Source organism: Electrona antarctica, assembly GCF_951216825.1.
Source record: "Electrona antarctica genome assembly, chromosome: 13".
In the NCBI taxonomy this organism is placed as follows: domain Eukaryota; kingdom Metazoa; phylum Chordata; class Actinopteri; order Myctophiformes; family Myctophidae; genus Electrona; species Electrona antarctica.
In genome coordinates, this window is record NC_136794.1 from 7,958,933 (window position 1) to 7,984,385 (window position 25,453).

Consider the following 25,453-nt stretch of genomic DNA (forward strand, 5'->3'; position numbering starts at 1 on the left):
GCCGCACCCACAGCTGTAGTTGTATGATAAAGGGGGAGGGGTTAGGGGAGGGACTGATAGTGTGGTGTTACTATATTACTGTTTATTTCATTGGCCCGTTTTACTGTCAAGGGTTCAGCCTCCAGGAAGAAACCCTAAATACAAAGTTAATACACCATTGCACATAAAAACGACTCCAGGGTGTCTAATGAAGTACTGTCACCTCACATGAAAAACTGGGGAAAAAAATTGTGGCACTCCATCTTTAACTCCATTATTGCCCGCTAGGTGGTAGCATGAGCACACCTAACCTGTACCACCCGTCCGCTCTCACTCTACGATCCTTGCTTCGTTTCCGGGTTATTCAGTGAGGTGGGGGCTGTTGTTGTGAGGACATTGATCGTTAGCCGTAAGCTCATACCCCTTAGCTCTCGTTACAAACAGTTACATGTGCGCAGCGATGCGATACAAACTCACAAATGATTTACGATCGTCGGGATGCGTGACATGATTTACGATCGTCGGGATGCGTGACATGATTTACGATTGTCGGGATGTGCGACAGCTCACCATGGACAAAGCTTTAGAGATACAAGACATCTTTTTTTTTTGTTAATGTTTTTATCCCACGATTTTGCAACCCAGTTTTTTCACCCAGTGCCAATTATCTATGTAATCCTGGGTGCTACACTTCCTCTGCCAACCTGGGGGGGGCAGCGGACTGACCTCATGCCTTCTTCTATGCATGAGGAGTCCAAGCTGCTTCTTTTCACCTGACTGGGAATTTCCCTGACTGGACGTAGCGCGTGGAAGGAACACGTTATTCCGACCAGTTCCTTCCCCCTCCATCAGGCGCCCCGGCTGGCCAGGGGGAGGCAGTTTAGAGACCAGGATTACTGCATGTTTTTGTGAGGGTACCTACCCTAGGGGACACGGGGAGAACATGCAAACTTCACACAGAAAGGCCCTTTCGCCAACCCCACCTCGGGTATGGGCACTGATGACGCGGAGGAGGGAACACGCCCCCAGCACCCACAGCATCCCCAGCGGGAATCGAACCCAGGACCTTCTAGCTGAATATCAACATCTTGTCCAATACTTCGATACAGAGGCGGGTGAAATTATATATAAGTACAGGACGTGAGGCGGCCATCCATTCATAGATTATAAAATAATGTAGATGCCTCATTGGTCGCTGCAGTTCGTTGCGACCAAGGGGCCAGTGAGGCACTCCAACGTTGAAGTACTGGGCCCTAGTGATAAGAGGAGGGACTACAGGCGGACCCGTGGATTCATGACCGGGAAACCCCGTGCAGCTGGGCTTTAACATTGAGTGCTCGGTTGCACTTCCGCATTGGACCACCAAAATGTGGTGGTCCAATGCGGAAGTAGACGTTTTGAGACGGTCCTTCCGGGTGCTTCAAAACGCCACTGAGCAACTTCCACTGACATGAATAGCGGAGGGGGCGGAGCTTCGTGCCAGATCAGTCTCTATCCTTTTATATACTCTATGGTTGCGACCTGTCTCCAACGGGGAGGAGGAAGTCAAGCGGAATCTTGAAGGCACGCGCCTCTGATTGGCCTACCGAACGTCCCCTTGCGTTCTTCCGTTTTGCTTCCGCTGTGCTTCGCAAGGAATCTCGGGAAAGCTTGCCAATGCAGTCACACATCGCCATCGCCTCCCGTTGCCTCCACGTTGCCTCCCGTTGAGATACAGACACCCCAGAGCCGGAAGAGGCGTCTACCTTTATGTCTATGTTCCATTTTAGGTGGTGGTTTGTCAAAAAGACTCTTTTAAGGCCAATACTAAACCATAATGAGATATTGATAATCACAGAGTAGTGGGTTCCGGAAAACTTTGAGATCTGAAGAAGATAAGTTTGGTCAAGGATCATATCTGAGGGCTTAGCTCTGAATCCATTTAGAGCTTTTGGATAAATTACGGGGAACCTGCTGTGGCATCCTGACTTGAAGGTTGGGTGAGGAATATACTTTTTTCCCTTTTTGAGCAATGCCTTGCCTTTTCATTTTCTGACTTATGGATTACTTGGTTTTCGGAAGATTCGATTACTTTTGGATTACTTTTGGGATTCGTTTTTTGATACTTGACTCATTGGAGACATTGAAAGGAGTTTGAACATTAAGATTAGTATTTTGAAATCTTGATTGTTCATCTGAATTGAATTATTATTTTGGTTGGTCAAGTTTAAGTCAGATAAAATATTGCAATTTAATTTCAAAAGCAATTTCTGCAATACAGTTTGGTTGCAGTAGTAAAGAATTACTGATGAAGGTACAGGAACTTTTTGGCATTGTCAAAACATTTTAGTTTTCATTGTATGGTTCAATATCATAATATCACCTTCTTAAACTAATGGCCTAAATATTTTTGATTGATTGAATGGTTTATTAGACAGAATGTAAAAACAGCAACAGAGTACAGTCAAACACTACAAAAGGGATAGCACAAAAAAAAGTATTTGCTGTCTTGTTTCTATTTAGGCCCTATGCAATCAATTCATTTTTCAGAAAAGAAAAGAAAAATGACCCAAAACAAAACTTTATATTTCTTAATAATTTAACCAAAAGCGTTTATAACTATGTATGACTATTAATATAAAAATAACACTGTCTGACAGCAATGTAGGATTAAATAGGATTAAACAACCTGACTTAGCCTGGCCAATTTAACAAACTTACCGGTACTCCTGACTTATAGGCCTAAATCACAAAACCGTGTGACTTAGGCAAAATAGGCCTTTTTACTAAAAGAGGCAGGATCTGCATGATCCTTTTCAATTAGGACTTTAGTTATTTTTTACCAGAGGTGGCCAGTACATGTCATGAGGAGCTGACCTTAAGCCAAAAAAAATAATTTTCCTCAAATGACTCAAGATTAGGCCATTATTTCAAGTAGGTGACGATGCAGAAAATGCTGCTCTCTACTGCATTCATGTTAATTTAACTCTAAATGAACTCTAAATGAATACTCTGTAGCAGGTTGTAAAATAAACAGTCATATTTGAGCTGGTCTGGTCCCCCCCCCCCCCCCCACCCCACCCCCCCGTGTTGGTCCTGTTTTCTCACAGAGGCAGCCATTGGTCGGTGTAGTATGTCTCATTCCCAGGGTGTTCCTCGGAATACTGTCTCTGGGAACAAAACCTAGGAAAATGGCCCTGAAATCCATCATATAATGATCCAACTGTAATGACTGTGGCTTCAGGAGGGGAGGACAGTCCTGGAGTTAATCACTCCTATCTGCCTTAACCCGTTCTGGGCGGGAACCCCTTTTTTGGTGTTTTAAAGCATTGTGTTATACTTTATAGCTATTGAAAAATAGCAGATCTACAAGCTCATAGCGCGGCACCGAGTGCAGTGCTACGACCTTGTAGCTATTTTTTGAAAAATCGTGAAAATGTGGCGCAAATCTTTGAATATTCTTTCAGAGCGAGCGTTTTTATCTCAAATCTTTGCTTCTGGGAGGGTGTCCCTGGAACAACAGATTTTCTGATGGGGGGTCGGCGGCCAATTACATATAATTTTGGGGGTACTTGACATGAAAATGTTTGAGAACGACTCACATAGAAACACAGGTTTTTTCAGAAAACTGTCAGGATTTAGAAGACTTTTGTAGAATCAGTTCTCACGTCTAAATGGGTTAAACTCTCTCTGTCTTGTAATTACCTCATCCCTCTGCCCCCCCCTCCCTCTCTCTCTCCCCTCCACAGCCTCTTTATCTCTTCATCTCCTACCGTCTCACTCATCCAGCCCCTCCTCTGCAGGTATACTGCACTGTACACTGATTCCCATGCTGTCTCCCATACCACACACTACACATGAGTTTCAATCTGGCACCCCAGTGTTTTGTGCATGTCATTATAGGAGAAGGTTTTTCATGATTTGTCCAAAATGTCAAAAAACAAACAAAAATAATAATAATAATAAATCAATAAAAAATAAAACACATTTTCAAACATTATACAAAATGGTGAAATATAGCAGATGTATATTTCCGCTATTCATTGTACAACAAAGTATTTAAGGCTTATGTGGTTAAACTCGTTGCTGTGGTTAGGAAGCCGCACGCACGCATGCGCGCACGCACGCACACACACACACACACACACACGCGCAAAAGCAAACTAAAATAAAAACAGTTTATGTAAGTATACCTGATGAAAAGTTTCTTTAGCAGAAGACGGCAACGGTGCATGTGATGAAGATGTGTATACACACGAGGAACAAACTGTAAAAGTTAGTTTTATATCCTTGCTGTAATCTACATCTCTATGACATCCACCCCCCCCCCCCCCCCCCCCCCCCCCCCCCACCCCTCACCCCTCACCCCACCCTCTGGATTTACCTGTAGACTCACCTGTGTCCGTCTGTGTGAGTGAGTGCAGAGCCAAGCTCCCTTTGGGACCTAGCTGATTAGGGTATTAAAAATAAATGGGTCCAGTTTAGGGGGGGTTTGGCGACACTGCGGTATATATTTCTGTAAATTTTTCTTCCCCCCCCCCCCTCCATCCCTCCCTCCCCTGCGTAGTGACTGATCAGGGCTGAATATGATAGCACGGGAGCTGTCACGGCAATAATTAGGCCTATTTTCCGTGAGGTCATCTTACAGGGACGCCGGGCGGCTGTGGTTCACACACAGGGTGCTCTGTGTGTTGTGCTGCTCTCCTTGTGCCCCAGAGCCCCCAGGATATGATCGTCCGCACAGAGGCAACAAAGAATCACTCCGCAGCAAATGAGAGTGACAAAACCCTCCTACAATCCGATAGGGATCGCGGTTCGCAAGCGCTTTGTACGGCAGTTTACCAAAGGAGTTACCTCACTGGGGCTCTCTCACAGGTCACAAGCAAACTCGCGTCTCACTCACACACCCATGTGCCGTGCTGTTGTACAGAATGTTGAATAGCAAATTCGATTGAATTGCCGTTTTAGTAAGATGGGGGATAACTTGTAATTAGTTTCCAAGGTCCATTAAGAGAGATGTTTGTATTGTACTATTGATTCACATCTGATCGAACTGTTGACTTTGGGAAACATTGTGTGTCATACTTCAGTCAATGAAAAATCCTCAATATTTCGCCCAGACATGAGAATTCTTTTAGCAGTGGCTCTACAGGAGCTGCCAGAGTGCCAACTCAGAGAGCAGTATATTTCAGCTCCCATTCAAAGCACTCCCTGGTTGGGTCAACAGCTGCAGGCTAGAATTAGAAATCAATTATTCAGCTTCGACAAGCTCATTAAGTCTCTGAATAGGATTTTCTGTTCTGAGTCTGCCTGCTCATTTCTCCTAGCTTGCGGTTTCTAATTAGTATTTCTTTTCTCTTTAAAGTTTGATGGGGAGAGTTTGGGTAAAAAAACGTGGGCATTGACTTAACGCTCCCCGGGCCCGTCGGTGTCTGAACAGTATCATTAGCAGTAAAAGAGGGCTGTATCGCCACATTGGAAGACCACTAAGGTTGTTTTGCTTTCAGTTTGGGCACTATCTAATGATTGGAGTCATCGGGCTAAATCAACCATTAATAATAAAAGGAGTGTAATCTGGGTAAATTAGGCATTAATAATCAAAGAACAACTCAAAATTATCACACAAGCAGCAAATGAAGCGGGACTAATCGGCATAGAAGAGGAGGTGGGGGGTGAGAAGGAAGGAGGACGTCGTAGGGTTTTGAGAGAGAGAGAGAGAGAGAGAGAGAGAAAAAGGCAAAATGGGAAATACATGTAATCAGTTCTTGCAGCCGGGACTGCTCTAGCGCTAATATGATTTATGTAAACGCAACATGTGACCCATTTTCATCTTTCTGTTGATGTCCGTTGTCATAGCGATCGGCCTCAAACCCACCTTGTTAGATCCCTATAGCCTAGCCTGTACTAGGTTTACATCACCTACGGTGCTGTGCAAGGTGGCCTTTCACCAACCCAACGCCATCCATCCCTCCTTTCTCTCTCTCTCTCTCCCTCCCTCCCTGCCTCCTCCTCCCATTCCTCCTCTCTCTCTCTCCTCCCTCTCTTCCTCTCCTCCCCTCCTCTCCTCTCCTCTCCACATTGTGTGTGTCTATCTGATCCCGTGGCCTTTTGTTGTGCTATGAAAGGGCTGATGCCACACTCATTATTTTCCCCTTTATCTCTCTCCTCACTGCTCTGATTAGAACAGTCGCCCCTGACAGACGCCCTCAGCCAGCTCCTATCCATTACAGTGTGTGTGTGTGTGTGTGTGTGTGTGTGTGTGTGTGTGTGTGTGTGTGTGTGTGTGTGTGTGTGTGTGTGTGTGTGTGTGTGTGTGTGTGTGGTGTGTGTGTGTGCGTGTGTGCGTGACTGCGTGCGTGCGCTTGCGCTCATGTGTGAGGCTACACTACTTCTATAAATCATAAATGTTTACAGTACAGTAAATGGCCGTGTTTTAACAGAGCATGCACAGTAAATTCCTCTCAGTGTCAATATACTGTAACTCTGAGAGTGTATAGAAATGGACCCATATAAGGGTATAATTCATATTCATTTTGGCTCAATGGTAATTCACGTTGCGGTGTATATGGAGACGAGATGAGTGAAGCGGTACCCCATGACAAGAGGGTACCGCTTGGTGTGTTGAGTTTGTCGACTATATACTATGACGAAAAATGTTCGGCGGCTACCTTTTTTCACTGACGGAAACTAAATGAAAACTACATTTTAGTCGAGTAAATCAATTGTAGATGTAGTCGACTAAAATCTTATGATATTTAGTCGACTACAACTAGACTAACACTAAAACATTCCAGGTGACTAAAATGTGACCAAAACTAAATGAAAACTATTCAGAAGACTATGACTAAAACTAAAAATTTGATGTCAAAATCAACTAAACTCTAAACTAGTGTATTTTCTGTTTTCGGGCTACAAGCTTACAGCATGTCACAACGTGACGTGTTGTATAGATCTGCAATTTTCTGCAAAGGTTTTATCCAGAATATGCGGATGCTGGATTTAGGTGGTTAATTTCAACACGGTCGACATAACATTAGACACTTTCATCCCAGAGAGTCTACTAAAATAACTGAGAGTGTAACTAAATGGACCCTTACACATCCAATTGTTTACATTTGTTACAACACTCAGTTTTTTCAGCAATGGTGCTCAGCCTTTTCTGAATCTCGAAAGCATCGTCTGCATGCAGTGTGTTAAGTGGTCAGATGGGTGGGCCGCGAACTTAACGATGAATCAATTGATTGTGTATAGCAGCTTGGACTAATATATTTTAAAGGTAGGGTAAGTGATTATCTTTGGTTAAAATATAGCTCTTCTGATAGTACTCTATTGCCATAGAGCAGTATAGCCTGGCTAATAAGCCATAGACCGAATACCGCGACCATGTGATATTAGTCTGGCTTATTAGCCAGGCTAATACTAACCCATTTTGGGAGTTTTGGTGTTAGCATTATGTTATGCTTTAGCTATTGAAAAATAGCAGATCTACAAGCTCATAGCGCGCCACCGAGTGGCGCACTACGAGCTTGTAGGTCTGCTATTTTTGAAAAATCGTACAAATGCGGCACAAATCTTTGAATATATATTCTTTCAGAGCGAACGTTTTTTTCAACGTCAGGCCTAAATGGGCTAAGAAGAGGTTCCCAACCACTGGTACTAGTACCACATGGTGGTACTTGAGCCCCCCTCTGGTGGCACACAGAGGAGTCGCCCCAAAAAATGAGAGAAAAGACAAAATGGGTTGAAAGAGGCTCTCCAGCCGTGCTGAAATGAGCATGACGGCACACCTAGCCGTTAATAGAAGATTTGAGAACGGATTAATCACTATTAGAAATATCATCAGTTGTGCTTGATTAGTGATTAGACAGAGTTTTGTCAGAGCAGCAGCATTATTGGCTTATAGGAATGGAACAAAAAGGGGGCAGGTCTACGCTCCTGTATTTTAACATCAGTTATTATGGTGGTACTTGGAGAGCCAAATAGATTCTGAGGTGGTACTTCAGTATAAAAAGGTTGGGAACCATAGACCACTGGTTTTAAACCAGAGGTCCTTGAGGGGGTTTCAGGTGGTCCCCAGCTAAATGATGGAGAGTTGGTAACCAAATGGACCCTTATAGAATAGAGCATGGACCCTTATACGGGTCCTTTTCCTATTTCCATCCATATTTGCCTGTTGTTTCTCTTGTAAAACCACGTATTGACCATTTGCAGACCGCGGCCATCTTGCCATCAGAGTTTGGAAGTACTCGTTTTCAGTAAAGCAATGTCCTGCTGCCTCTTGCATTATGTGCAAATTCAAAACAGGTGGTACGCAGGGCAGTTGAGTCATATCTAACGAGCACTTCCAAACTGCAACACTTAGAAATAGAATCACCTGCAAGGACAGAAAGTAGCTCATAACATGTCTGCAGTGGCCTCTTTGAGGATAGAAAGAGGATAATTCAAGCTTTTCGTACAGCTTTTCGTACTCAATGTTGGTGAGTTTGACGTTGTGTAATACAATCAGATAGGACTTTTCTGTTTGGATGAACGGGCTGTCAATGGGAAGTTGCACCTTGTTAGCGCCTTGCCATTAACTTATATGGTAAGATGGCTGCGGTCTGCATATGGTCCATAGAGTGTTTGTTCAGTCTCCATGTCCCTCCGGGATACAGAACTCGGCAGGATACAGTCTAGAGGAAGTTAAATTGAATCTGATGACACAAAGAAATGAGCAGACAAAATTAGAACTGGAACACTTTTATTTTTTCTTTAAAGCTGATAAATGGGTGGCTCATGATTGGCTGAAATTTTACAACCCACCTGGAAAATCTGTTTATTAAAACTGGACAAATGCTCTATAACAATGATTATTATCAGAATATCCTTTGTTTTAACCAAATCAATATCACTTACATCCTATATTTATCACAACGGAAACACTCTTTTTCAAGGTTTTAAAGAACCTTTAAAACCTTTTTTTTTTCAAACATTTAAAAAAATATATTCACGTTTAATTATGAATCAAATCTTCGACAATTATCTGTGGTCCCACTTGTAATATATTCACGGCCCACCAGTGGTTCCCCGGCCCACGAGTTGAGAATGGCCTGTTTTATATACTAGTGTACAGAGAATACTCTCTCTCTCCATGACTGAATGCCACAAGCAGAGTGTTCTGTTAGGGCTTTTGTGTTTCCCTGCAGCACCACAGTTAGAGGGGGGCTGAATGAATGCTGATGCTGCTGAACTATTCTGGAAAAGAAAAAAAAGTGCTCAGACTTTGACCATTGGTTGGCCTGACGTGTGTGTGTGCGTGCGTGCGTGCGTGCGTGCGTGCGTGCGTGCGTGCGTGCGTGCGTGCGTGCGTGCGTGCGTGCGTGCGTGCGTGCGTGCGTGCGTGCGTGCGTGCGTGCGTGCGTGCGTGAGCGCACATAGATCAATAGAGAACACCCATTCACACACCCTTTCGCTACAAAAAAAAGGAAAAAGCCAAAACGCAAGCAAGTGCTCTACTCAACGAGAGGGTGCAGTGGGGTGGGTGGGGGACGGTATAAGGTCTAAAGGTGGAGGTCTTTCTTTTTCACCTTTTAAAAAGAAAATTGTGGTGAGTTTGTTTTGTTGAGCAAGTACCCTCTTGTCGACGGCAGACCTGGCGGTTTCATCCTGAAGGTATCAGGGTGAATATGGCGACATGAAATGTCATCAGTACAATGTAGAACATTGAGCACATAAGGGAAGGATAAGTAGTTAATCTCAAATAAGCTCTTTACACTTTAAATATGAATGTATGCATAAACCAGTCACACATAATGATGGAAACACTTGTAAATATTTACAATTACATGTAAAAAAAAGAAATAAGGCTGAAGAAGCATTTTACCCATATCCCCATTTATTTTCTCATAGTTGTCATTTAAAATACACCCACGTCCACCCCCAACCCAGCAGCCTGAATATGTCATTTGCCTTTAAATTGCATTATCATACAAAATAAAGCAGAAATTTGATGAAACTCAGATGGATTCACCTGAGTTAATGGAATATGGGTTTAACCCATTCAGGCCTGACGTCGAAATTTAAAAAAAAAAGTGTTCTAAATCATGACAATTTTCGGAAAGATTTGAGGCACATTTTAACGATTTTTCAAAAATAGCAGACCTACAAGTTCATAGCGCGCCACTCGGTGGCGCGCTATGAGCTTGTAGATCTGCTATTTTTCAATAGCTAAATTATAACAATGTTTAAAACACCAAAAGGGGTTCCCGCCCCAAAATGGGTTAATGGTTAATGTGGTTAAACGCTAACGTGACATGGATGCGTTCCAGGTCTCAATGGATTAAGAGGGAACTAATTATCCCAGTTTAGCAGGCACTGAATGTGTTTCTTTGGAAGGGGGCTGATTTTGAATGTAAACATTAATGGCCTCTTTGATTAGCATTAGAATAGTGTGTTATTGTCCTGTTGGATATGCATCTGTGCAGCGCCCGTTTGAGTGACACACACACCGGCACAGACACACACACACACACACACACACACACACACACACACACACACACACACACACACACACACACACACACACACACACACACACACACACACACACACACACACACACACACACACACACACACAGAGTGTAATACTTATTACCTCGCCTTATCTACAGACGATGCCATTTCTGTTTCTAATGTTTTGCTAATCCTAAATATTCATTTCCCAAATCGAATTACAATATTAAGGCCCCAAAGCCATCACTGAAAGTTTTTTTTTTCCTTCTTCTTCTGAGGCTGTAGAGAGAATAGTAACAAAAACACATTTAACCCATTTTTGGCGGGAACCCCTTTTGGTGTTAGCATTATGTTATGCTTTAGCTATTGAAAATAGCAGATCTACAAGCTCATAGCGCGGCACCGAGTGCCGCGCTACGAGCTAGTAGGTCTGCTATTTTTTTTAAATCGAAGAACGACTGACGTAGAAACATAGCTTTTTCAGAAAACTGTCAGGATTTAGAAGACATTTTTAGAATCTGATCTCGGGTCAAAATGGGTTAAACCAAACTGAAGAGGTACGGGGAGTCGTTGTGATGTACCTCTTTCTGTTTGTCTTTGACTTCTTTGAGACGCCATGAAAGTTACTCCATCCGTTGTGGACCATTATTGTATATAGAGGGGGAAACAAGGAAGAAATAAGGGGCATAAGAAGGGGTGAAGAAGGATGGATGGGTGCCTGGAGAGGAAGAGGGGGATGAGTCGAGTTAAAGGGCAAGGTGAGGAAGCAAAGCTTTGACTTGGAGCCTCCTGGGACGATGACCTTATTTCAAATTCTGGGTGAGGGAGTATGGGCCCAATCATAGTTTTTAGACACAGAGGACCCCCCTATCCCATGCACAACACACACGCACACACACACGCGCGCACGCACGCGCACGCACTCACAAACAACATGCACTCTGGAAACAGTGACGCCCCCCTCCCTGTACTCCTTTACTTCCCTCAAAGGCCAAGGTGCTCCCATTGTAAGGTTAGTATACGCACATACAACTACACAATATTATTTCATGGCAAACTTCCTGGCATGGCATTGACTCCTTTTTCTTCTTCTTCTTCTTTTTTTTCTTCTTTTTTCAAGCTTGGTGACAACATTTTTGTATGATTTTAAAGTAGTGCAACATGTTTGTTTGTGTCTGTGTGCTCGAGACCTTCACCTGATGCCCAAGACAGTTTAGACGTGTATAGAGATTGGGAGAATGTATAAACATTCCAGCAATTCAAAAAATTCAATGGCTGGACGGCATTGCTTATATTATTGTATCTTTTCCAGGAAAAACTTGGATGATTCCAATGCAGAAACATATATTGGGGTAACTATACCCTGCACCACTCTTGACTCTATCTCTCTCTCTCTGACATAGGTTAGAGGGGGAACCACCACACACACACACTATTTTGCTCACTCGTCAGTTCTCCCAACAATGTTTGCCCGTCATCCAGCCTGTCAGCTTTAGCTGTGCACTCCATGTATTGCTACCGTAGCTGCGGTTTAGTGCTGACAACCATTTAAACACACACACACACACACACACACACACACACACACACACACACACACACACACACACACACACACACACACACACACACACACACACGTCACTGGCTGTAAGCGCTGCAGAGTGCATCAGTGCTCACAAGAACTAAGTGCCAAAGTGGTTAACTAGGAGACCATCTCACTGCCCGCCCCTCCCTTGACTTCATCTCGGTCTCTCTTCCCAGTTCCCACCACCACCTCCACTCGCCTCTTAAACTCCCCCCCATTGCTTTCTTTCCCTTCCTATCTCTGGCCGTGATGACAGATATATTGGGCATCATCCATTAATGGTCTCTGACCTCGCGGCTGACTAACAAGTGTGCATTAAAACATTAAAAACCGCCCTCCTTCTATAATCTCGCTTCTCGTTCCCTCTCATGCTCTTTCTGTGCACTCACTCACTTCCATTTTTGCCTCAACTCCTTAACCATAATCTCTGGACATTTTCTCCTGCTATAACATTTTCTTTTTCTTCTTCTCCCACCCTTTTCCAACCCTTATGCCCGCCACACACACACGCACGCACGCGCAAATTTGTGTTCTTGCTTCCTGATTCCCATTAGTGTTACACCGTGTTACAGTGGTAATGACTGACTGTGAGCTCTAATTAGAGATATGTTAGGGAGACCTGACTATATCGCCACTTCCACCACCACCACCCCCCCCACCCCTCACCCCTCTCCGCAGAGCTGTTACTGAGGAGCCCATCGTCGTGGCGACACCATTAGCATGGCCCCTCTAAAGAGTTGTGACTCCCGACTGTTAAAAGCATTACGCTCATTACCGACCAATCAGAGGGGAAGGTGTTATGGCTAATTGATAAGGCGAACAATGCATAAAAAAAATCTTGTCTCTAATTGCCCTGCTGGGAAAAAGAGAAAGAGCTCTGGGGAGGAGGAGACAGCGAGGGAGCAAGAGGTAGAGAGAGCAGAGCCGAGGAAACATAGAGGGAGAGAAAGAAAGACCGGCGTGATTATTTCAAAATCTGATATTTTACACTCCTATTATAGGCCCATATCTTTCTCTAAACCTGATGTGTAGGTTCTCTCTCTCTCTCTCTCTCTCTCTCTCTCTCTCTCTCTCTCTCTCTCTCTCTCTCTCTCTCTCGCTCTCTCTCTCTCTGTCTCTCTCTCTCTCTCCTCCCTTCTCTCTCATCCCTAATAATGGGATGTTTCTTCGAGGTTTGTCATCTGTGATAAGATGATTATCTGAAAGGTCTGCGGCACATTGTGAAGAGAGTCTCACCCTCTCCGCTGGAGTAGGTAATCCTGGGTAATAGCATTATGGACACTGTTTTCCCAAAGCCCATGATTATCCATTGCTGTTTGCCATGGGATTGACACTGGTCTCTCTCTCTCTCTCTCTCTCTCTCTCTCTCTCTCTCTCCTCTCTCTCTCTCTCTCTCTCCTCTCTCTCTCTCTCTCTCTCTCTCTCTCTCTCTCTCTCTCTCCCTCCCTCTCTCTCTCTCTCTCTCTCTCTCTCTCTCTCTCTCTCTCTCTCCGTCTGACTTTTGACACTTTGCCTCTGCCTGCCATAGACACACTTTATACTCGAGTCATACATAGTCATTGTCACTCAAGGTTCAAGGTTGTACTTTATTGAATTTGTTACATCTTGTGCACAGTACAGTTACATAAGGAGCACCACGGCTAGGGTTGCACTAGATTGGCTTTTAGATTTCAGTCCTTTTTGTCAGGTGAAACCTGACTAGTGAAAGCTCATGAAATGTAGAAGACCTAGTCATACTGAGGACCTATAGTCCTGATTGGCTGCAACACACACGCTTCTGTCATGTATTGGTTACTGAGGTCACATGACCAGGAAACAGGTAACAGAAATCTTTAGAGACGCCCCAATGTTATGTAATCTAATGTTATGATTGAGACCGGACGGTTGAGAGGAGCGTTCGTTACTAAATAACGAAACCAGTGCTTCTTTCACCTGACAAATATCACTATGTGATCATTTCTTGTTTTAAATGCACACCCATTGCCTCTGTGTCTGCCTGTGCTTCTAACTATGTTAACTATGTTGTTAACACGGTTAAATAGCACGGATTGGCAATTCCGTACCCAAGAATCGTACATCATATACTACTAGTACTGTTTTGACCGCGACGGAGGCGTGAATTTAACTAGTGTAGTATGTACGGAATTGCCAATCCGTGTTTGGGTGAGACCGGATTGATGTGTGTGCATGTGCCTCCTTTGATTTGCACGTGTTATTTTTCATGGGGCTATGGACTTTTAATGCTAGTTTAGGGCAGCATTTAAACAAAGAGACGATGTAAGACGTCATTTGGCCGATATAAATACAGTTTTTTGATTTGATTTATTTAGAAAATAAATCATAATACATCATTATAATCAGCGATTCAAGGATTTCACAGTAAAGTCCAAAGACTTATTTCCACTGAGGTCCTCTCACACTGAAGTACCCCTCACAGTGTGATTTTTGAGGGGCGATAGCCCCTCCTATGTCCAGCTTTTGGTGTGTGTATAAGCCAAATGTTGTCCTAACACAAACATTAAATGCCATTGACAATGAATGGACAATTTTGAGTGTTTGTGTAAACACAAACATTGCGTAACACAAACACATCACGCCGATGATGTACGATGATAAGAGCGTCCCTCACTTCACACGGGTGTGATTTGATCTTTTTTAGAGCTGCTTACCGGTATGAAGATGTTTTAGCTGAACATGGACCAGGTGAGAGAGCTATGGCCCATATTACGTTGAGCTGATTGGCTCGCTCTTACCTCATAGCTTTTATAGGCCTGACCCTGCCTCTCTTTCACTGACTTCTATTCCTTGATCTCCCTGCCAATGGTTTCAACTTTCCTGTTACCTAACTCACCATTCCGTATAGTCAAAAATAGCAGATCTACAAGCTCGTAGCGCGGCACTCAGTGCCGCGCTACGAGCTTGTAGATCTGCTATTTTTCAATAGCTAAAGTTTAACATTGTTAAGTATAACCTTATGTTGCTTCATCCTTTGATTCTTCTAACTATAACTCAAGTGATGAGTTGTATTGAAATTATTTTCACCATTATACACCCATACATCAAACTGAACCCAGAAACTTAATTCTAAAGGATACAACAGCTCAATTTTTCTTAATCCCTATGGACAGCGAGAGATTTAAAAGGGTTGCCTTCGCCTTTGGTTATTGAACACCTCTCTGGTCAACCAGAGCCAACAGAGAGACATACGAGTCTCACCATGGCATTGTAAGCAGGGCTAAACTGAGGTGAGATGAAGAGTGCTGAACAATGCCCCCTCCCCTTTGTTATAGAGCCCATTATGAAATACTAGCAAACCACATATTGCAAAGGTAAATGTGGAGAGAAATGACATAGCTTATACGTCTCCACTGCGTGTCTTTGTTCAAATCAACCACTTATTGTAAAGTTATCTCCGCACTGTCATTTGTTACATTATATATGCCTAAGGCAAGCAAGCAATTTTGCATGGTTTGCCTGTCTGTGCCGGCATTATGGTGTTTAAAGCTACGTTTTTCATGGAATTAAATGAATATAGGTCATTTTTGTTGTTGTTGAAGCATTGAGGCTCCACATGAGACATCACAGACACCTGCCATACTGCAGCCACAAGTTCAGCACTATAGGCCCTCATGTCTGGCAGCCCCTTGGTGGGTGTGATAGGAATCAACAGCCATGGCATCAGCCAGACACTCACTCACTGCATGCGTCACTGTCAGTGTGAGCAAATAAAAAGCAACTCAAAATATGATCTCAAGGAGACATGGGTGGTATTTGTATTTTATTTACAATATTACCCCGGCTATTCATTTAGCTATTGGTTTACACTGCTATAGCATGCAGCCTATCGCCTGCATCCATGCACGCGCGTCCCTCCTGAAAGCTCATGCCAGAACCTTATGCTGGCAAGCTGTTCGGGACGGGTCCACAACATAGCCTACACACTAAAAAAAATGTTGCTGTGACGTGTGAAAGACTGGCTGTGCTTTTATTTAATGTAACACTTCTGATGTTTGGCTATAGTATTATTATTACCGGTAGGCAGACGGCAGCAAGACTATAGAAAGTGAACCTGCGTCGGGCTAAATGTAATTCTGTGGAAAAAAAAGCATAGCCTCCAAAGTCTTTAGTCTCACAGCAGTCTCTCTCTCTCTCTCCTCTTTCTCCTCGCTTTCTCGCCGTCTTTTACCAGAATCAGTAATGCGAGTCAGAGTATCCTGGAGGGAGGACGGCGGACGAGGCTCGCCGCCAAGTCCCCGCCCCTCCTCCCCGAACGCGACACAGCTGCCTTTCAGAACCCAGCCGCTCCGACCCATTCATCGTCGAGAGCGAACAAAAAAGTGGCTATTTATTAGAATAGTTGTTTTGTATTGTTCCGTGGGCACACAAAAGCCCTGCTTCATTATGTTAGAAGCAAAAACCCCCCTCTTCGTCGGGGAGAAACAATAACTTGAAATTGTCTTTTGGAGTGTATAATAAAATGTCATTTCTTCTTGTCTCTCCCCTCAGTGTGTGTTGAGTGGTGGGTTTGGGCACCGGGTATGGATGGCCTTGGCACGGAGGCGGCCAGATTTTAGTGGGAATAGCCGGTGTTACATGAAGCTTTGGAGGGTTTAGGACGGCTTTGGGAGTTATGGAGGGAGAAATCTTCCCACTTGGTCTGAGAGGAAACATGCATGGGAAATATGCGTAAGTTTGGACTTCTGACAACCTTCTCCGTGCATGCATGCGCAAAGGGTTATTTATATCACATGCGTATCAATATTTAACCTGGAGATGCACATCGTGGTGGGAAAAGTTCCGTGCAAAAAAAAAGGTAATATAGCGAAAGTGAGAGGCTCTCTCCGTGAGTCCGTGCAATGATTGCTTGCATTGCACTTTATTTCTATGCTTATTATGTTCTTTCAGTGCGGATAATTGTGTCATGTTAGCGTAAGGCTTGTATTTTGGGGGTTAGTCTCCGTACGAATCTGGCTGCAGCGCAGAGCGCACGGTGATCCGTCTATCCAATGGTATACCTTGCAGTGCTTGCTATATCTCAACTCTCTTTTTCAGTGTGTCCTGATTGTTGTTTCGGCATTATTCAGTAATGTTCTTGAGGGCAAACGGCTTCCATGTCATTTCACGGCACTTCTCCTTTTGCTGAATTTAAGATAAATAGTATAGCCTATATATAATTGTAATGGCTGGATACTGAATTATATCACTGCATGGTGCTTTTTTAAACCTTAAATAAAATCTTTAAAGGTAATTGCCCGGTTTTGCTTTGTGCATGTGTGCGTTGTGCGCGCGTGTGCGTGCGTGCGTGCGTGGTGGGTGTGTGTGCGCGCGTGCAACGGTATAGTTGCGTGGATGTTCAACTTTCTTTCAACAGGCTGTGCACCGTGCATGTATAAGAAGTTGATCAACAGATCGCTGTGTGCGTGTGTGTGTGTGTGTAGGTCAGAGCCCGTTATATGGATCTCTGTGAAACAGGTGTTTTCGTGCGATAGAAGAGTCAAATAATTAACCCCCCGCGCGACCACCTCTTATGCATGCATTGTCTAATATGTCGAGGTGATCAGTCCCCTCTCTCTCTGTTTATCTCTCTCACACGCGCACGAATAACGCGCACACCTGAATGTTATATATTTTAATGCGAGTCAGATCGAGTGAGAGAGGGAATATATATCCCTCTATATAAGGCTATAAGCTAGATGAGATATTGGCCTATACATAATTTAATTAATTGGGTTAACCTTGATTGGGCTTACACAACAATTCGTTTTAAACGTGTCTTTAAAAAAAATAGGCTACAAAACCTTCCGCATAGCATGCATATATATATATATATATATATATATATATATATATTCAATTATTATGGATACATGGCAGAGTTTATTCATTTATTCATTCTCGTTAGCGAAACCTTGATTTGGAGAGAGAGGAAAAAAAGTCCCCGCGTTGCCCTTGTTTTCTTTGGGGGCTGAATAAACGTACCGTGACCCTTGACACTTGCTCGTGCACCGCGGCAGTAAAGCACACAGCCCATTGCGGAGAGCACACTGCACAGAAGCAGGGCGCATTGTAAAGAGAGAGGCGAGTGATCGAGAATGACATGGGAAAGTAAATACGGGCCACGAGGGTCCCTGTGTCATTCTGCACACTAATCCCTTATGTAGTCCTACAACGCTAAAGATACATGCAAGGCTATACACACTTTGAGTTTTCACTTATAACAATGACAATTATGACCAAATGATAACACAGGATTATATGATTATTATTATGTCATAATCATATTATTATTATTATTATTATTATTATTATTATTATTATTATTATTATTATTATTATTATTATTATTATTATTATTATTATTATTATTATTATTATTATTATTATTATTATTATTATTACATTATTTGACTAGATAATGTATACGATCAACAATACATTTTATAACAATGAAAGTCCACGTGCTGTAGCCTTCATGAAGAACATTGCTTGTGATTGCTTGCTATATGGACTAAATCCACAACGCGTTAATAATAATAATAATAATAATAATAATAATAATAATAATAATAATAATAATAATAATAATAATTGAAATGGTGCACTAGGATATTCATTAACTATGAACTAGTTAAAAGCTTGGCCTATATCCTTTTGATTGATTAGGATTAAATAATGTAATAACCTGTCATTGAAAACGGATAGATTATTTTGGTTTGTATTGGGCTGCCTTTGGGACTAACGGCTATCAAGAATATTATAAAGGCTATAGGCCTAAAACAGAACATTAGATTGTATACTTATTTTGATATAGCCTATTAGTGGTCTATTCATTCAGGGCCACATGGCTCGGGAATCGTTGGCAAATGATTTCATTCTTATTGTCATTAGTAGCCTATAGTTGTGTAGGACGTTATTGTAATATTAGCAGCCTGGTTGTTGTTACATTGTATATAGCTTAACGGTTTTTATTGTGCTGTTATGGGGTATTTTTTATTGGCCAAACAAGTTAAAAGAGTCAATTTACTGGGATGTATTCCTGGTCCAGCACATCAGTTTGACGGGAGGGCTCGGGGCTCTCTCTCATATATAATGTGATCTAGCTCGGGCCATAAGCCACATGGCGTGGATCGCTGGAATGTTATTTGACCATTGTGATTCCGTTAACCCTATTACCGAACGCACATGCTGCAGCATCGTCTGATTCTGAATGATCCCGGCTCCCACAGGCCTCGGTCTAAACTGTGAGCTACATAAGGCTCTATCAGGAGTATGCGCTCCTAATTAAAAGCAGCCAAAGTATGATAGAATGATTAAATCGTTAGTCTCGCCGCGGGGAAGGGATATGTTGTTTTCCCTTTCAATTAGCGGTTGATTGGGCTTTTCAGAGGAGGTCAGCTGTGAAATTTGAATTATATGTGGCTAGGCTGGTGGTCATAAGCTGTATACCTATACTCAACAGATTTCCTTGCATGATTTCATATAGCATTCGACTGGATTTCCGAGCTATATTATCTACTTAAATCAGAAATCAGTTATAGACTGTAGACCTATATTTCTTGCCCACGCTGCCCATGGGAATCAGCAGGACTAATAATTCACCACCACCTCACCAGTAGACGGCGATGACACGTCTTTGCCCCGAAACCAGTGGGGCCTTATATTGGCCTGCTCTGTTTCTCTATTCATCATGTTAACCAAATCCCTCACATAATGTGCATCGAGTGTATAGCTTCCTCTGAAATCACAACCTCTATCTTTACTCTCTACGAGAAAGACATCGGAGAGAGATTCTGATGAAGAGAGAGAGAGAGAGAGAGAGAGAGAGAGAGAGAGAGAGAGAAAGAGAGAAAGAGAGAGAAGAGGAGAGAACAATATTTTACAATGTGATTGATTTGAGTGTTATGTGCAAACAGATTTTTTCGGATTGATTTGCTCCCAGCATGGTGTCAAAACCCAAAATGTCAGCTATACACTTTCGCTTATAGCATATAGCTATAACCATTGCTGATCATGATAGGAATTTGTTTTTATTCAGATCAAAAGTGTCTTAATGTAAAGTGATATCTAAACTTAAATTGTCGTGGGGCTCTTTATAACGAACTTTTATTAACGTCATGAATGATTATTATAGTGTGTATTTGTGAGAATATATGTCATATATGCCACCTTTCCAAGCTCATGCCATTCGGGGGGTGGGTGGGGGCGGGGGGTGGGGGGGTGCGTCCTTTCACCCACCCCACCCCCCTCCATCCTGCCAGCTTGTTCTTCCCCCCTCCACGAGCTCTAGAATCACGTGACCGAAACGCCATGCAAATCATCCTGCTTCTGGAACGTCATTGGCCGCTTGTGGCTCATTTAACCGCTGTCAGAGAGCATCATATGGCCGCCGCTGTTTTCACTAACTTCTCAACTCCGACAGAGAAAGTGGCTCAAATGCGCATTCTATCGTAGTTGGACGTGAACTATCAAGCGAAGAACAACGGGTAAATATTTTTACTTGGAGAACATCTTTTTTTTTTATATAATATTCTTTTCGGATTATTTTGTCGTGTTGCTACTTGAATTATTTGGGGGTTATAATAGCGCGTTGTTGTAACCTCATTTTGTGCGCACCTGCCGATCTTGTGCGTGACTAAAAAGTCTGAATAGACTTTTTTTTTCTCTGTTGGTGGCGAAGTTTGAACAACCAGGTGAATGTATAGCATGATGATGGAAACCGACCTTCATTCCCCCGGACCCCAAACGAACACGAACACGGGGCAAACGGGGGGGCCGAACAGTGCGTCCAAAGCGAACCAGGACCGGGTGAAGAGACCGATGAACGCGTTCATGGTGTGGTCCCGGGGACAGCGGAGAAAGATGGCACAGGAGAACCCCAAGATGCACAACTCCGAGATCAGCAAGCGGCTGGGCGCCGAGTGGAAGGTGATGTCCGAGGCTGAGAAGCGACCGTTCATCGACGAGGCGAAGCGGTTGCGTGCGATGCACATGAAGGAGCACCCGGATTACAAGTACCGGCCCCGACGGAAGACCAAGACGCTCCTGAAAAAGGACAAATATTCCCTGGCCGGTGGACTGCTTTCCGGGGCCGGCGGGGGCGGAGTGGGTCTAGGGGTCGGCATGGGTTCGTCCGGGGTCGGACAGAGGTTAGAGAGCCCCGGGGCCCACGGGGGCTCAGCGGGTCAATACGCGCACATGAACGGCTGGGCGAACGGCGCGTACTCGGGCCAGGTCGCAGCCGCCGCGGCGGCCGCGGCCATGATGCAGGAGGCTCAGCTCGCCTACAGCCAGCACCCGGGCAGCGCCGGGCACCACCACCACTCGCACCACCACCACTCGCAGCACCCCCAGCCCATGCACCGCTACGACATGACGACCCTGCAATACAGCCCCATCTCGAACTCTCAGGGCTACATGAGCGCCTCTCCGTCCGGCTACGGCGGGATCACCTACACCACACAACACCAGAGCTCTGGCGTCTCCTCCTCGGCCGCCATGGGAACGTTAGGGTCGCTGGTGAAGTCGGAGCCGAGCGTAAGCCCTCCCGTCAGCACACACTCACGGGGTCCTTGCCCCGGAGACTTGAGAGAGATGATAAGCATGTATTTACCGACCGGAGAGCCGGGGGACCCGTCAGTGCAAAGTAGACTCCACGCCTTGCCGCAGCATTACCAGAGCGCGACGGCTGGAGTGAACGGAACGGTCCCGCTAACTCACATTTAGAAACTCATTATAGAGTAAACTACAAACTGCAAACTCCAACACATAACCAAATATTTACCTCTTTTCTAAATTATCCCGGCCCCCCCACAACTACCTGCATTTTGTACAGAATGTTTATGATATTGTAAATGAAAAGGGTATAAATACTAAATAATAGCATATTCATCTCGGCTTTTTGAATAGCCATAACGGTGGAATTATAACGATGTTGATATTGGTTATTGTGCTATTCATTTTTGTCCATTGATTAACACACTCTTAGTTGAGGGCTATGCCAAGTTCACGGGAATCTTTGGTTACTGTCTTATAATTTGGGGGTTCTTGTAAGTTATTGAAAATGAGATAAGATGTGTCATACTACTGATAAAAAAGTGCTTTAAAATATATGGGAAAAATCGCAAACATTTGTGTTCATTTGCAGAAGCTTATGTCTATTAATTCTCGGAATCATATCATTTTATTGTAATAACCTAAGTATTGTAAATTGTGAATACTTTTAATATTTCGAAGACTGACGGGCGTCTGCTGTTGTAATTTAAGTGCTTTTCGGCAAGTGAAAGGCCATGATATTGCATTGAAGAAGAATTGAATAAATTTCACATATGTTGCTTTGATTCTTAAGAGAGCGGTCTTAGATTGATTATTTCCACTATATGTCTTGCAAAGATATTCCAGGTTTTAGTCTTGAGAATGACATTCAAGTATAGAATTTTGGCCCCTGCCTATACATTATTCATATTTTGAGTTTGTTGTTTAATTGGCCATAGATCACACAGACTTTCGAAGAATCTAATTGTGTGTAATTGTGCGTAAAAGCACGTAAACGACCTCTTGACAGGATTATGTGATTTATATGGCTGCAGATAAAGCTATAGATTTTCATAATGTATCTTTAGGGCTATAGTTTTTTTTAAAGCTTCATTTTAGTATAATGTGAGACAACATCACAAAATCATCAGAACTATTGGTGCATTTATTAAGTCATCTTGATAGCCTTCTGCATCTGGGATTTTATCCTATTTCAGAATTATTCCACAGTCGCAAATGTGCAGTTTATTTCAACGTTCTTTTTTTTAATTCAAGGGGGATTATGTGCACAAACGACCTGTTATGCCTATACGCGACAATATTCTAACTTATTATGTCATATAGCTTAAGTTATTAATGTAATTGCAAACAGCATGAATCCCATGACGACATTTGAAAGCTTGAACAAAAACACATCTGTCATGCACTATACCTGATGATCAAGTTGTCATATCGATTTGGTTTTATTTGGAGGCTAACATATACCGCATTAAATCAAGCCATAAGCATCAGTTTTATGAATCACAAAGTCCCTTTTCAAACAAACTCGAATCTCGATGTGTTTTTAAATTACTTCTTGCAAAATGGTTAGGAAGTGAAGTGGTGGAGGGTGTCTTTACACACACACACACACACACACACACACACACACACACACACACACACACACACACACACACACACACACGCATTAAACACATCGGACTTATAGCGCATATAGTGGCACAATTATGAGAGAAACTTATTTTAATGCCGAAACAGATTCTCTTCTATTTTTGCAACATTTGTTGCAAAACTCTTCAGAACAATTAGTTGCACATTATTGCCTATATATATATCGTGCATGCCATTTGTTTGGGTTTGATTGGGTGAATACATATCTATCTTTTTGGCTGAAAGATAATGAATTAGATGAGTGGAAATATATTTGATTGAGTCTAAACTCTTTGAATTCTTTAAGGTGCATTCTATTTAACATTTCGAGAAAAATAAAAAAGATGTGTAAGATAAATCAAGCATCTGTGATGTCAAGCGTTTAGACAATAAGGCAACTATACTTTGTCCAGATGATGGATTGTGACTTGTTGTCAGCAAGATCCTGAGTGTTATATAGTTTCACTCTGATGGAACAATCATGGTCCACTGAAACTAACACTGAAACTAAACAGGTATACGTGCTGCTCGTGCACACGCCAACAAGTGCCCGATTGCCTTCTTGGAGAAAGTGGCCTTTTTATGTGGCCTGGCCTTCATTTATATCTCTCTCACTGATCCACAGTTGCTCTCCGCCCTGCTCTCATTCAATATAGGCGTTTAGTCCCCCCCCCCCCCCCCCCCCCCCCCCCTGATAAATCTGGTATTGGGTATATATTCCCCATAGAAACAACAAGGGAATTGGCGTTCTCTATCAAACGTCTTCAGAGTATGATGGGTACCGACTACCGACCAAAAAAATAACTCGCTATTATAACACGTTACACTTGTAACGACAGCAGAAGGAAGCACAATCTCCATCAGCGTTTCTTGAATCTGATACATGTTTGTATTCAGTCTCTTATAGGACATGGCTATAGCACATTTATTCTCGTGCATGTCAAGACCACATGTGAACTTAATTGCTATAGGTTCCATTAACAGGCGTTTTAACGATGTATAATCTGTCAAAAGGATTAGGGTTTGTAACTGTCTATTAATCATTATTATCAGTTTTGCTTGACTGGACCTATTATATAGTTGTTTAGCTTCTCTCTTCTAAATGTGCAACTGTCCCTCCCCATATATATAGGCTATAGGCAATTTTCTTCAGGGGGGGGGGGGGGGGGGGGCTGCCCTCCGCACTCCCTGACTCCCAAAAGTCTGTGCATGAACCCGGTGTTGAACTTTTAAGAATGTGGGATATATATTCCATATTTTACTTAAATGGAACTTGGTTGTGAGTTAGAGAAGTGCAAAGGGAAAGTGCAGATGAGTCATTCTTTCAATAATTAAGGACAAAAGTGTCAATTGCTAAATGAAAACGTGAAAACAATAAGGTTTTTTGGTTAAAGGTCACTCCACCTCCTCGAGAACGGTTGCAGTCTGCAAAATAAAATACATTCAATTCACAAAGCAGTGCATGACGCAATCATTTTGGATTATATACTTTATTGTCTATAGAAGAACAATATAGTGCTTAACTGTTGTACACTGGAAATATAGTCCCGGATATTTCAATTAAGCTAAGCAGGTGTTTCTTGTCGAGTTATTGATGACTCATGCATGAATCTCAAATCTAAGATGTTCAATGTCGCAACATCGCGTTGTGTTTGGTTTTAGAACACTGGAGGTTATTCGGACCTGCGGTCACAGTCACCTCGTTGTTGATAGGCCTATACTGTATACGGCATTACAAGTAAAAGTCTAAGCTTTTTTTCCCCCTAATTGGCCCATATATATAGCATATAGCAGATTAAAGAACTGTATACGTGCACGGATATTTTTAAAATACCTAGCAAACACATGCATGTAAAGGGTACATTTCACAGTGATGAAGTGACGAAGTGATGGAGAGTTGCATGCATGTCACGTCAATTCAATCCGTTTGGCCACGTATAGGCTAAACTGCGCAGTAGATATAGAAATAGGTCTATATCTGGAACTGGAACATTTGAAATGTCACTCTGGAGTCTGCATTGGACAACTGAGTCAGAAGTAGCAAAAATCCAGGTGAAATGCCATCTCTACATGGAGACATCTCATTCAAATACGACTGGGTGTAATGAACACGATGCTTTCCTCTGTGTTCTGCAACCCATTTCTATCTTATCTTGCTAATGTAACGAGACGCGGCTTAACACAGAAAACCCAGAGAGGCGGAGCGCGTCACGGTACGTCGCCATGC

General features: G+C 43.0%; 1 protein-coding gene across 1 annotated transcript; it reads left to right on the forward strand.

Moving 5' to 3' along the window:
- Window positions 1-20,736: 20,736 nt before the first annotated feature.
- LOC306935245 (transcription factor Sox-1a) lies at window positions 20,737-21,835 on the forward strand (the record flags this gene model as incomplete). The annotated part of the gene is made up of 1 exon (XM_079518210.1): window positions 20,737-21,835. One exon carries the CDS (start codon window positions 20,737-20,739, stop codon window positions 21,763-21,765), a length of 1,029 nt encoding a protein of 342 aa, XP_079374336.1. The 3' UTR covers window positions 21,766-21,835.
- Window positions 21,836-25,453: the final 3,618 nt, after the last annotated feature.